Source organism: Mustelus asterias, chromosome 11 (genome assembly GCF_964213995.1).
Source record: "Mustelus asterias chromosome 11, sMusAst1.hap1.1, whole genome shotgun sequence".
Lineage (NCBI taxonomy): Eukaryota > Metazoa > Chordata > Chondrichthyes > Carcharhiniformes > Triakidae > Mustelus > Mustelus asterias.
This window is the reverse complement of record NC_135811.1, coordinates 103,511,904-103,525,428: the sequence shown is the minus strand read 5'-3', so window position 1 is coordinate 103,525,428 and position 13,525 is coordinate 103,511,904. Positions and strand designations below refer to the sequence as shown.

Genomic DNA, 13,525 nt, shown 5'->3' with positions numbered 1-13,525 from the left:
GTGCCTGCAGTACAACACTGACGAGATATCAAATGTAGCTTATTGGTTGTAAGTTGCCTTGAGATGCGCTGTAGTCATGAAAGGTGCTGTAAAAATTAAAGTCTTTCTGTTGAACCAACTGGGTCCAATGAGTTTGAAGTGGGGCCGGACTTAGGAAGGACAGCACAGCAAGCAGACTATTTTACAGCAAAGTCTATTTACTCAGCCAACTGAGTCTATTTAAGCAGTGCACTAATATAAAATATCCGCAGAGTTAATTTAAAAAAAGAGTCTCTGTACATGCAGCAAACAGAACTCGTGCCTGGAATCACAGCCATTGGTTGACAAGAATATGGCATCAAAGATCTATAGCAAACTGATGTCAATGGGATAATCCAACAAGAGATCATTTATCCATCGTCCCTTGACATTCAATGACATTACTATCACAGAATCCCCCATTATCAACATTCTGGGGGTTACCATTGACCAGAAACTGAACTGGACCAGCCATATAAATACTGTAGCTACAAGAGCAGGTGGAATCCTGCAGTGAGTAACTCACCCCCTGACTCCCCTAAGCCTGTCCACCATCTAAGAGGCATGAGTCTGCAATGTGATGGAATACTCTTCACTTGCCTGGAGAAGTTCCATTCCAACAATACCCAAGAAGTTTGACACCATCCAAGAATAAGCAGCCTGCTTGATTGACACCCCTTCCACGAACATTGACTCCCTCCACCACCAACAAATAGTAGCAGCAGTGTGTACCATCTACAAAATGCGCTGCAGGAACTCAGCAGGGCTCCTTAGGCAGCACCTTCCAAACCCGCGACTGCTACCATCTAGAAGGACAGGGGCAGCAGATACCCTGGGAACATCACCACCTGGAGGTTCCCCTTCAAGTCACTCACCATCTTGACTTGGAAATATATCGCCGTTCCTTTACTGTCGCTGGGTCAAAATTATGGAACCCCATCCCCAACAGCACTGTGGGTGTACCTACACCACAAAGACTGTAGCGGTTCAAGAAGGCAGCTCACCACCACCTTCTCAAGGATAACTAAGGATGGATAAGGAATGCTGCCTTAGCCAGTGACGAACCACATCCCATACATTAATTTTTTTTAATGCATGTAAAATCACGCAGTGCCATTTCCAGTCATGACTGACAGGGAAAAGGGATGGTTACCCAATCATCTCCAATTTAGCCAGGAACAATGATAGCCCGATACATGGCTGCGAGCGGGAGCTGTGTTCCCCTGAATTCTCTGTATATGCTAATTGGCTCCCACACCCATACTTTCATTGCTATTTTACAATTGAATTATTTCTCCTTCCTTGATTTCAGTTTTTTATACTCAAATTTGATCATCTTATTCCTATTTCTTGTCAGTATAGAAGCTTCCAGATATCTGAGCTTTTTTGATTTTAATCGTCTGAAGTTAGTGCAGTTTTGATTGCCAAAAGCTCCAACTCATATTGGGGAGATCTTGGGAATTAGTGGCAATGTAGGCATGCGTGTAAACATAATCCCAAAGTCTCCTGACGGAAAAGCAATTATTATTGTCTAATAAAAAGTATTACAACTGGGAGAGTGTTTTTGTAAGGGTTAGGACTGAGAGACATTACGGGCCGGAATTTCAATATCGAGGCAGGTAGCTCAAGACTGGAAATTTCTCAACTAGGCCGACCGGTCTTGTTTAAAGGGCCCAATTTGTGTTCCGGGGAGCTGGGGGCAGAATCGACTCAAGTCCACAGACTCCAGAAACAGATCCTCAGTGAGTGCCGAGGCAAGCTGGTTAGAAGGACCGTCTACGTTCTCTGGGACTTTCTCCCAGTTATTTTAGAAGGCTTTAGGCCCTCTACTCCTCATCCCTTACCACCCCACCCCCCTCGACAACTCACCCGCCATGCTTCCTCATACTCTCCATAGCAGCCCCACAACTAAACACCGTGTATCTACCGTGGGCAGACCTCAGGAACAAGGTGGAGGTGGAGATGAAAAAACCTTCTAAAAATCTAATAAGAATCACACACATTTGAAACATTGGGCAATATTTTACGGCCTCACTTGTCCTGGAACTGTAAAATCCCGCCCAAGGTCAACGGAGCTTGCCATTGTGCACCCCTCACCTGCTCCGATTCCCGTGGCGGGCGGGGCGGTAAAGTTCCGGCCATTAACATTTGGAATACTGGGTCCAATTCTGGTCACGACATTACCAGAAGGACGTGGAGGCTTTGGTGAGAGTAGAGGAAAGGTTTACCAGGATGTTGTCTGGAAAGACGGGGGGATGAGGGGGCGACCTGATAGAAGTTTATAAAATTATGAGGGGTGTAGGTAGGGTGAACAGTTGGAAGCTTTTTCCCAGGGCGGAAATGACAATTACAAAGGGGGCATAAGTTCAAGATAAGGAGGGAAAGGTTCAGTGGAGATGTGCGGGGGAAACCTTTTACACAGAGGGTGGTGGGGGCCTGGAATGCACTGCCAAGTGAGGTGGTTGAGGCAGTTACGTTAGGCACATTTAAGGCTTATCTTGATAGACACATGAACAAACGAGGAATAGAGGGATATACGCAGTTGTTTTAGATAGGTAAACATCATCAGCGCAGGCTTGGAGGGCTGAAGGGCCTGTTTCTGTGCTGTACTGTTCTTTGTTCTTTGTTCTTCAGTCTGTTTCTTTCTTCACGGATGCTGCCAGACCTGCTGAGCCTTTCCTGCATTTTCCATTTTTGGTTCTAAAAATCTAATAGAGCTCTCACTCATACACACTCCCCAGTGCAAAAAACTGCCATTCATGAAACAGGTTCAAACCCTTTAAAGGGTTAAAAAGTTAGAGTTTATTTATTAGTCACAAGTAGGCTTACATTAACACTGCAATGAAGTTACTGTGAAATCCCCTGGTCGTCACACTCCGGCGCCTGTTTGGGTACACTGCGGGAGAATTTATCATGGCCAATGCACCTCACCAGCACGTCTTTCGGACTGTGGGAAAAAACCGGAGCCCCTGGAGGAAAGCCTCACAGGCATGGAGAGAACGTGCAGACTCCACACAGACAGTGACCCAAGCCATGAATCAAACCCGGGGTCCCTGACGCTGTGAGGCAGCAGTGCTAACCACTGTGTCACCATGCCACCCAAGTGGTTAATCTCATACAAGAACTAACTTCTATTCAGACCTCACATCAATGACAGCTAATTCCTTAATAGCCGCTTTGAACTGTCAATCAAACTGTGAACTCAAGACCTCCTGCTGAGATAATGGTAGCTGTGAAGCAGAGTCAAACACTCATACTGACATAATAATAGTTCTAGGAAATGTCAATGATGACTTCTTTCAAAACTGCACAAATAGATGATGATTTTAATTTGACAGCCAACTGAATCAATCCAGCATAGGATTTTTTAAATGATTTCTGGCAAGACAGGATCAGGATATTGATTTAGTTGATCAGTCATGATCAAAATGAATGGCGGACAGGCTTGAAACATTTTTTATGTTTCTTAAGCCTTTTCTTCATGTTTAAAGGTTGGGTATTTTTTTTAAAATTGGATTATGGCACTTAAACAGACCCTTCAAGGGCATTTATGTTGACTCCATCGATTCATGACCCTCACATGACAGGTCAAGGCCCCGGGAACAGTCAAAATAGAGTTTGTTTGAACTCAGCTCTAAGTTCAAATAGCCCTGCTGAGTTTGGGTTTCCTGCCTTTGTGATTCACGCCCCATTCCAAAAACCAAAATCACATGGGATTCGGGGTGGGCTGGCTCGATGGACACAGAACTGGCTTGGTTATAGAAACTTGGTTATAGAAGACAGAGAGTTGCGGTGGAAGGGTGTTTTTCAGGATGGAAGTCTGTAGCTAATGGTGTTCCGCAGGGATCTGTGGGTGGGACATCTGTGCTGGGACATCTGGAGGAAAATGTGGGTGGTCTGATTATTAAGTTTGCAGATAGCATGAAGATTGGTGGAGTTGCTGATAGTACTGGGGATTGTCAGAGGATACAACAGGATATAGATAGATTGGAGACTTGGGCACAGAAATGGCAGGTGGAGTTCAATCCAGACAAATGCAAGGTTGGAAGATCAAATTTAGGTATTAATTATACTGTAAATGGTAGAACCCTGAGGAACATTAACATACAGAGGGATCTGGGCATGCAGGTCCACAATTCCCTAAAAGTGGCAACACAGGTGGCCAAGGTGATTAAGAAGGCATGTGGCATGCTTGCCTTTATCTGCTGGGGCATTGAGTACAGGAGTTGAGAAATCATGTTGCATTTGGGGCATTGCGTAAAGTTCTGGTCGTCATACCAATGGAAGCAATTGGAAACTTTGGAGAGAGTGCAAAGAAGATTCACCAGGATGTTGCCTGGTCTCGGGGGTGTTGACTATGAGGAGAGGTTGAATACGCCAGGATTGTTTGCACTGGAAAGACAGAGACTGAGGGGAGACCTGATAGAGGTCTACAAAATTATGAAAGGCATAGACAGGGTGGATAGTCAGAAGCTTTTTCCCACAGTGGAAGTGTCAATTACAAGGGGGCACAGGTTCAAGGTGAGAGGGGGAAAGTCTAAAGGAGATGTGTGGGGGGAAGTTTTTCATGCAGAGACTGGTGGGTGCCTGGAACGCGCTGCCAGAGGAGATGGTGGAACATTTAAGAGACATCTGGATGGGGACATGAATAGGGAAGGAATGGAGGGATACGGTCCGAGTAAGGGCAGAAGGTTTTTTTTAAATTTAGTTAGGGCATCATGACCGGCACGGGCTTGGAAGGTTGAAGGGCCTGTTCCTGAGCTGTACTCTTCTTTGTTCTTTGTTCTTTTCCCTTATTGCGGCTAGCAAGAGATAGATCTGTCAGAAGTGAGGGCGGGGCTTCTGAATCTGGGTCATGCCATCCATTTTTAAGGTCCACAGAGAATCCTGTGACATCAGAGTGAGCAAAGAATAAATTACAAGAACCACAAACACAAAGCACGATATTGGAGCATTGGACAGCACAGTGGTACAGTGGTTAGCACTGCTGTTTCACCCTGCCAGTGTCCCGGGTTCAATTCTGGCCTCGGGTGACTGTCTGTGTGGAGTTTGCACATTCGCGCCGTGTCTGCATGGGTTTCCTCCGGATGCAACGGTTTCCTCCCACACTCCAAAGATGTGTGGGTTAGGTGGATTGGCCATGGGAAATTTGTGGGGTTAGGGCAGGGGAGAGGGCCTGGGTAAGGTACACTGACAGAGAGTCGGTGTAGATGCGATGGATCTCCTTCTGCACTATAGGGAGTCTATTATTCAATGGTTGAGAGAAAAAAAATTGGGCAGGAGTCCAGAGATAGCTGTCCTGATCTTCTTTAGTATTGTCCTGCGGGACGTTTTAAGATCACTGAGGGATTTAAAGTCACAGACGAACAACAGTACGTCCACCGGTAAAATACTGACGTACCTGCTGATAGGAATCGTTGTACTCGATTCTCTGAAGCACAACCTACAATGTTCTGACTCAGAACCTGAGTCACAGCTAACACTAGCCAGGAGAAAGACCACTAGGTTAGGAGATGGGATGTGCAGCAGAACAGAGACAGAGAGCAGGGAAATGGCAGTAATCCGAGGCAGAGTTATTTCTGCAGACGCACTCTCAGTGTTTACACTGCTTCTACCAAGGAAGATAGGCTGGATATGATTCTCCCTGTGTCTGCAATCTCAAATGACCTCATTCACCACAGCTAAATAATTCTCACCCGGTCTACAACAATTTGGTCCAAAGCAATATAAATCATTAATCAGCTAGCTTGCAAAACGCGGATTCCAGAAGGATATTAGAGGCGATGTTGTTGCCAAATCTCATGGGAGCAGTCGAAAGGCCTGACTTAGGTTAGACCTGACGTCTGCGATCTGTTTTTAGTCCTAAAAATCTCAGTTAATACTGTATCACTGCTTAAATTATAAAATGCATGTAATACATGGGCTAACCAGACACTAATCCATGGCATTGCCAACCAGACACTAATCCAGACACTGCCAACCAGACACTAATCCAGACATCGTTAACCAAACACTAATCCAAGGCACTGCTAACCAGACACTAGTCCAGACATCGTTAACCAAACACTAATCCATGGCACAGCTAACCAGACACTAATCCATGGCACTGCTAACCAGACACTAATACAGACACTGCTAACCAGACACTAATCCAAACTCTGCTAACCAGACACTAATCCAGACACTGCTAACCAGATACTAATCCATGGCACTGCTAACCAGACACTAATCCGTGACGCTGTTAATCGGATAGTTATCCTGGACCCTGCTAACTAGAAACTAATCCATGACGCTGCTAACAGACACTTATCCAGACATTGCTAACCAGATACTAATCCATGGCACTGCTAACCAGACACTAATACAGACACTGCTAACCAGACACTAATCCAAACTCTGCTAACAGACACTTATCCAGACATTGCTAACCAGACACTAATCCATGGCACTGCTAACCAGACACTAATACAGACACTGCTAACCAGACACTAATCCAAACTCTGCTAACCAGATACTAATCCAGACACTGCTAATCAGACACTAATCCAGACACTGCTAACCAGACATTAATCCGTGCTGCTGTTAATCGGATAGTTATCCTGGTTCTTGCTAACTAGGCAATAATTCATGACCTTGCTAACCAAACACCAATCCTGGCCCTTGTCAACCGGGCAATAATCCAGGAGATTTTGTTTTTGTAAATGTTGACTCTCTTTCCAAAGAATGGTAGATTTCTGAAAGGGTCCATCACCAAAATGCAGTCAGTCTGATGAAGTTGGCTGCAAATCATTTTGGATCGTCCGTTTCCACCTTGTTATTGCAATGTCCTTCTGAACAGGTGCTTACCAAAAATCTAACTTTGTAATAATGACTGTGAAAGGTGTGAATGTACTCTGAACCCATCTCCACAATTCAAACAATGTTAAATGTACGCTATCAAGAGTTTTAACAAGCCCCAGGAGGGGAAAACACTATCTCTTTTAATTCCTCAAGTTGTGGGTGTAACCAGCGAGACCATATTTATTGAGCTGGATGAGTTACTCAGAATGGTGGACATGCCCAGATATAAGTACATGGCACATTGGTGACACATGGCCAGAATCCCACTAAAGTCTGTTTAATGGCCTTTGCACTTTGGACCGGAATTACCCAAACTCCTATTTATCTAAATTGATCATAAGACCATAAAATATAGGATCAGAATTAGGCCATCGAACAGAATTAGGCCAGAGTCTGTTCCATCATTCAATCATGGCTGATTTGTTTCTCATCCCCATTCCCCCGTCTTTTCCCTGTAACCTTTGATCCCCTTACCAATCAAGAACCTATCTATCTCTGCCTCAAATACACTCAATGACCTGGCCTCCACAGCCTTCTGTGGCAATGAATTCCACAGATTCACCACCCTCTGGCTGAAGAAATTCCTCCTCATCTCGGTTCTAAAGGGTCATCCGTTTACTTTGTGGCTGTGCCCTCAGATCCTGGTCTCTCGCACTAATGGAAACATCCGTCCCACCTCCACTCGCACGGTAGCTCAGTGGTTAGCACTGCTGCCTCACAGCGCCAGGGACCCGGGTTCAATTCCTGGCTTGGGTCACTGTCTGTGCAGAGTCTGCACATTTTTCCCGTGTCTGCGTGGGTTTCCTCCGGGTGCTCTGGTTTCCTCCCACAGTCCGAAAGACGTGCTGGTTAGGGTGCATTGGCCGTGCTAAATTCTCCCTCAGTGTTACCCGAACAGGTGCCGGAGTGTGGCGACTAGGGGATTTTCACAGTAACTTCATTGCAATGTTAATGTGAGCCTACTTGTGACAATAATAAATAAACCCTATCCAGGCCCTTCAGTATTCTGTAAGTTTCAATGGGATCCCCGCTCAGCCTTCTGAACTCCATCGAGTACAGACCCAGAATCCTCAGACGCTCCTCATATGTCAAGCTTTTCATTCCTGGGATCATTCTCGTGATCCTCCTCGGGACCCTTTCCAAGGCCAGCACATCCTTCCTAAGATATGGGGCCCAAAATTGCTCACAATATTCCAAGTGTGGTCTGACCAGAAGAGCCTTATACAGCCTTAGCAACACATCCCTGCTCTTGTATTCTCATCCTCTTGAAATGATCAAAAGTATTTGCTTTTCCCAGGCAGTGGGGGGCGGGGGGTGTTGGGCAGGATGCAGATGTGACACCACACTAGAACAGGCTTGAAAGACCCACTGGTCTGTAACTGCTCTTTCTCACCTGTTTGCAATGCCTGTGCCTAATGCCTTTGAGAAGTTAGTAAACAGACCTCAACTGAATGGTAGCATTGCTGTGAAAATACTGATCCCACAGTATTCTGCAATGGAAAGGGGACCATAAAAAAGATGGAGAACTAAAGGTAAAGCCTCCTCTGCATATCAAAGCAGACACTGCAGTGACAAGGCCCGACTAAAGGTCATTGACCTGAACCATTTAACTCTTTCTTTCCCAGTCCATGGATGCTGCCTGAACTGCTGAGTGATTTCCAGCTATTTCTGTTTTTATTCCAGCATCACGGCAGTACGGTGGCACAGTGGTTAGCACTGCTGCCTCACAGCGCCAGGGACCCGGGTTCGATTCCCAGTTTGGGTCACTGTCTGTACGGAGTCTGCACATTCTCCCCGTGCCGGCGTGGGTTTCTTCCGGGTGCTCCAGTGACCCTTAGTGTCAGGGGGACTAGCTAGGGTAAATGCATAGGGTTCTGGGAATAGGGCCTGGGTGAGATTGTGGCCGGTGCAGACTTGATGGGCCAAATGGCCTCCTGCACTGTAGGATTCTATGATCATAGAATCATCAAATCCCTACAGTTCCCAAGGTGGCCATTCGGTCCATCGAGTCTGCACTGACCACAATCCCACCCAAGCCCGTTACCCCACATATTTAACCCTCTAATCCCCCTAACCTACACATCTTAGGACACTAAGGGGCAATTTAGCGTGGCCAATCCACCTAACCTGCACATCTTTGGACTGTGGGAGGAAACTGGAGCACCCGGAGGAAATCCACACAGACACGGGGAGAATGTGCAGACTCCGCACAGCCACCCAAGGCCGGAATCGAACCCGGGTCCCTGGCGCTGTGAGGCAGCAGCGCTAACCACTGTGCCACCATCCTGCCCTATATGGCAGCTTCAGTGCCTCTTGGCTTCTGTCTTACTGTAGTAACAATTCCTGTTTAGCAAAACCAATCCTGGTGTTCCTGTACTGTTTGGATGCGACTGCTTCGCATCATTATCTTCTCCCAGCTTTGGTTCACCTTGTGTTTTAATTAGGTCTCTGTATCTTTTATGTTGTACATTTTTCCCTTCACACACCAGAGCCTCCTGAACGTTTAAACCCACTGATAGTTCGGTTTTTGTATCTGTTTCGCTTGAAATAGGGTCACAAAACGAGCAATTGCAGACTGGAAAACCTTGGGTTTAATAAGCAGCAGCACAAATTGGGAAGAGCAAATTAAAACACCACAAGTAAATAATAAACACAACAGTCTACACAATGCATCACGCTATGAGCAGTTAACACGGGTCATTAACTGAATCATTAGAGCCTCCTCCCCCTATGGAACTTCATTCAGCTGTCGGTATGTGGCACAGGCAACTGAATGTGGGCATTACATCAAAGCTGTCTGCCAGTAAAGGAAGATTAAGTGCCCCCTGTAGCAGAGGAAACAACTGCATGCGTTAATAGTTTGTCAGCATTTGGAATTTTTAACAATTTATTATTTTGGGGTGGTGAGCTCAGGGCTCTGAACATTCCCCTCCTTCCTCATTCTTACCCACAATTTCCTCTAGCTTTCATCCACATTTGTGGACGAGGCTAACACTACATAAATTGACAATCAGTGCACCCAGTGTAACAGAGCAAATGGAGAATTCTAACAGGAACATATAAACACACAGCATGGAATTGCCCAGCCAGCATACGGACGGCACGGTGGTGCAAGGGTTAGCACTGCTGCCTCACAGTGCCAGAGACCTGAGTTCGATTCCAGCCTTGGGTCACTGTCTGTGTGGAGTTTGCACGTTGTCTGCGTGGGTTTTCTTCGGGTGCTCTGGTTTCTTCCCACAGTCTGAAAGACGTGCTGGTGAATTGGCCATGCTAAATTCTCCCTCAGTGCACCCGAGCAGGTGCCGGAGTGTGGCGACTGGGGGATTTTCACAGTAACTTCATTGCAGTGTTAATATAAGCCTACTTGTGACACTAATAAATAAATAAACTTTATCATGTCCAGTGCCAGCTCTTTTAAGAAAAAATAATATCCAAATAGACCTGCTCTTCCCCAAAGCTCTGTGGAACTCCCCCCCCCCCACCATTTACCATCCTCTGTCCTTTACTGTATCAGGGGTTTGTGGGTTCAAATCCTACTCCAGCACATAACACACACCCCTGTGCAGGAGTGCAGCAGTGCTGCATTGTCGGAGGTGCCTGCTCTTGGATGAGGCATTCAAGCTGAAGTCCTGTCTACTCTCTCACCTGGATGTAAAAGATCTTATGGCAATGTTTCAGAGCAATGGAGATCTCCTGTACAACCCTTAACCAGCACCCAAAAAGACAATTATCTGATCATAATCACAGTATTGCTCATATCATGGAATGCGTACAGTGCAGAAGGAGGCCATTTGGCCCATTGAGTCCGCACCAGCTCCCTGACAGAACATCTTACCAAGGTCCTATCCCTGTAACCTCACATATTTGCCCTGCTATTCCTCCACATATTGGGACACTAAGGGGCAATTTAATACGGTCAATCCACCTAACCTGTACATCTTTGGAGTGTGGGAGGAAACCGGAGCACCCGGAGGAAACCCATGCAGACCCGGGGAGAACGTGCAAACTCCACACGAACCCCGGTCGCTGGTGCTGTGAGGCAGCTGTGCTAACCATTGTGCCGTCTCATGACACCTTCCTGCTGTGGTTCCTATATTGCAACAATGACTTTAAAAAGTAGGTAACTTGACTTAAATTAACTCTTTCTCTTGTGGCTGCCTTACCTGCTGAGCATTTCTCTTTTTATTTCAGATTTAAAGCATCTGCAGTATTTTATTCTTCCCTCTGGATAAAGATACAAAAAGTCACGTACCAACCAACTCAAGAACAGCTTCTTCCCTGCTGCTGTCAGACTTTTGAATGGATTTACCTTGCATTAAGTTAATCTTTCTCTACACCCTAGCTTTAACTGTAACACTACATTCTGCACTCTCTCGTTTTCTTCTCTATGAACGGTATGCTTTGCAAAAAACAATACTTTTCACTGTATGCTAATACATGTGACAATAATAAATCAAATCAAATCAGAATCAATAAAGCCAGTCTCAGGAGGCGGGGGCAGACACACCAGCTACAGTTCAGGATAAAACTTGGTTGAGTGCCCAACTCATGTCCACGGAGAAACCATCGCGCAGAAGACACTAAGCGTGGCTGAAGTCTACAAGCACCCCCCCCCCCCCCATCCCCCTCACTGCCCCTCTGCTTGGAAGCAGAGACGTTGTCAGTTGCAAGGGTTATGTTAACATGTGCAGTGCTATTCTCACGTTACATGGTGTTGTGAGACTTCTTCCTATCTTCCTGATACATCAGGAACATTATTCTGTGTGGACTGACCGGGGGGGTGGGGGTGGCGGAGAGGAGCGGAGATGCTGGGGGGAGTGGAGGGGGGTGATACAGATTAATGTGAGGTCTGTGGAATATCACAAACATTGGCTTTAGGCTGGTCTACCTGGTCTAACATCTCCCAGTCTGACTAACGGAACAAAAAAACAGATCTCCCCACACCAGGCGAAATTCAGTTCCAGCTGTTACAGTGGCGGGGGCAGTTTTTAGACTACATCGATTTCAATATCGTTCAAGTGCTGTTCCCCAAAATAAAAATCAGAACACCCTCCCCCCGGTCAACAACAGCAAGGCAACGGTGCTGTTACCGGCTGAAACGGGAGAAAGCAGAGCTTGCTAAAGATTGCATCTCACCCTGACACAGAGAGAGAGAGAGAGATGGCCCTCTTTAATATTTACAGCAACTTTTCAGATATGATACGAGTGTGTGTGTGGCCGGCCGATGGTCAGAGTGGCGAGGCCGGTGATTCAATGCAGGAATGAGACACCGAGGTATCAAAGGAATACCTTTCCAGGCAAGGTGATGAGGTTGGAGGCTCATTCTGGTGCAGAGCTTCTTTGCAACAACAATAACATTGAAAAATAAAACACACATTTCACGGATATTCGCAGGTTGCAAAAAAAATCGAAACAAAATTTAGCACGTTGCAATTGACTAAGAAATGATGGAGAGAAGGAGGCAGGAGGAAGGAGATGTTACTGCTTCTTACCTGCTAGCTCCGCGGCTTCCAGGATAGCAAGTACTGACAGCAAGTACAGGAGTAAGAAAGTGCTAAGTCCCATCATATTGCTGCCACCCTGCTTCGGGAAAGCAGCTACAGAGTCCCCCTGAAGCTGGGCTGGAACTGTGTGAGGACGATGCTCAGAATCCACCTATTTCAGAGTTTTTATTTGCCTCCGAAGTCCATTAGAAACAGATGAAGGTTGGTGGGGGAGGGAGGGGGGGAGATTTCTTGAAAGACTTCCCGGGCTGATGTTTGGAAGAATCTCGTGGTTATTTTTATTCCTTCCCCCTGGTTTTTTTTTGTGCTACAGATTATTTTTGTCTCTCTCCCTCGCTGTGTTTGTTTAAGAATTGGTACCGAAGCTTGCAGAGCACGCCACACTCTGTCAGACTCCCATCATAACACTCGCAACACTAAGTGGGGCAGAGAAAGAGACAGAGAGAAGGAGAGGGAGGGAGAGAGGGGGGTTTCATTACACCTGATGCCCGCTCGCCAGCCCCTTTCTCACCCACATCCCTCCCATCTGATTCACAAACCCACCTGCCAATCTTAACTGCTGAATAATTCATTCATCGAGTTCAAACCTGCTATATTTTATTCTTGAGGATATTTCATTATTTTTCCCCCAAATGCTATGAAAGGAATTGTTCTAAAAAAAATACTTTAGATCCGATTTAGCAGCAATCACTCGAGCTGCAGGATAAAACCGCGGATGTGGAATTGAGCTTTTAATACCAGGTACATGTCCATAACAGCCACAAATCCTTCCGAATGTATTATTTTTAAAATGCTCGTAGATCACTTAGCCCCTACTAATGAGTTTCTGCTGGAGCAGAATGTGCTTTGGTGAACATGTTACAGAAAGTGGGGGAATGGAACATCGCTGAACATCTTTGCAATAAACTTAACAAAAACTGTCATTTTAATTGCATTGCAAAAAATAGCTTTCCTCCAAGAATTGTTCTCACAAATCGTGGCTTTTTGAAAAAAGCTATCCCTCCCATACATTTTTTTCTGCTTTCTCTATCCCCTTTTATTCAAATACTTTTATTTTAAAAATACACTTAAAGTTTACTTATTAGTGTCATAAGTAGGCTTATATTAGCACTGCAAGACGGCACGGTGACACAGTGGTTAGTGCTGCTGCTTCACAGTGCCAG

The 13,525-nt window shown here is 45.8% G+C and overlaps 1 protein-coding gene across 1 annotated transcript in view; it reads right to left on the bottom strand.

Annotated features, from left to right (window-relative positions):
* LOC144500751 (plexin domain-containing protein 1-like) overlaps positions 1-12,780 on the bottom strand; it is a 332,900-nt gene extending 320,120 nt beyond the window's left edge. The window contains exon 1 of the mRNA XM_078224149.1: positions 12,351-12,780. Within this exon, the coding sequence (XP_078080275.1) occupies positions 12,351-12,426 (76 nt within the window). The 5' untranslated portion in view covers positions 12,427-12,780. The remainder of the gene's footprint in view (positions 1-12,350) is intronic.
* Positions 12,781-13,525: the final 745 nt, after the last annotated feature.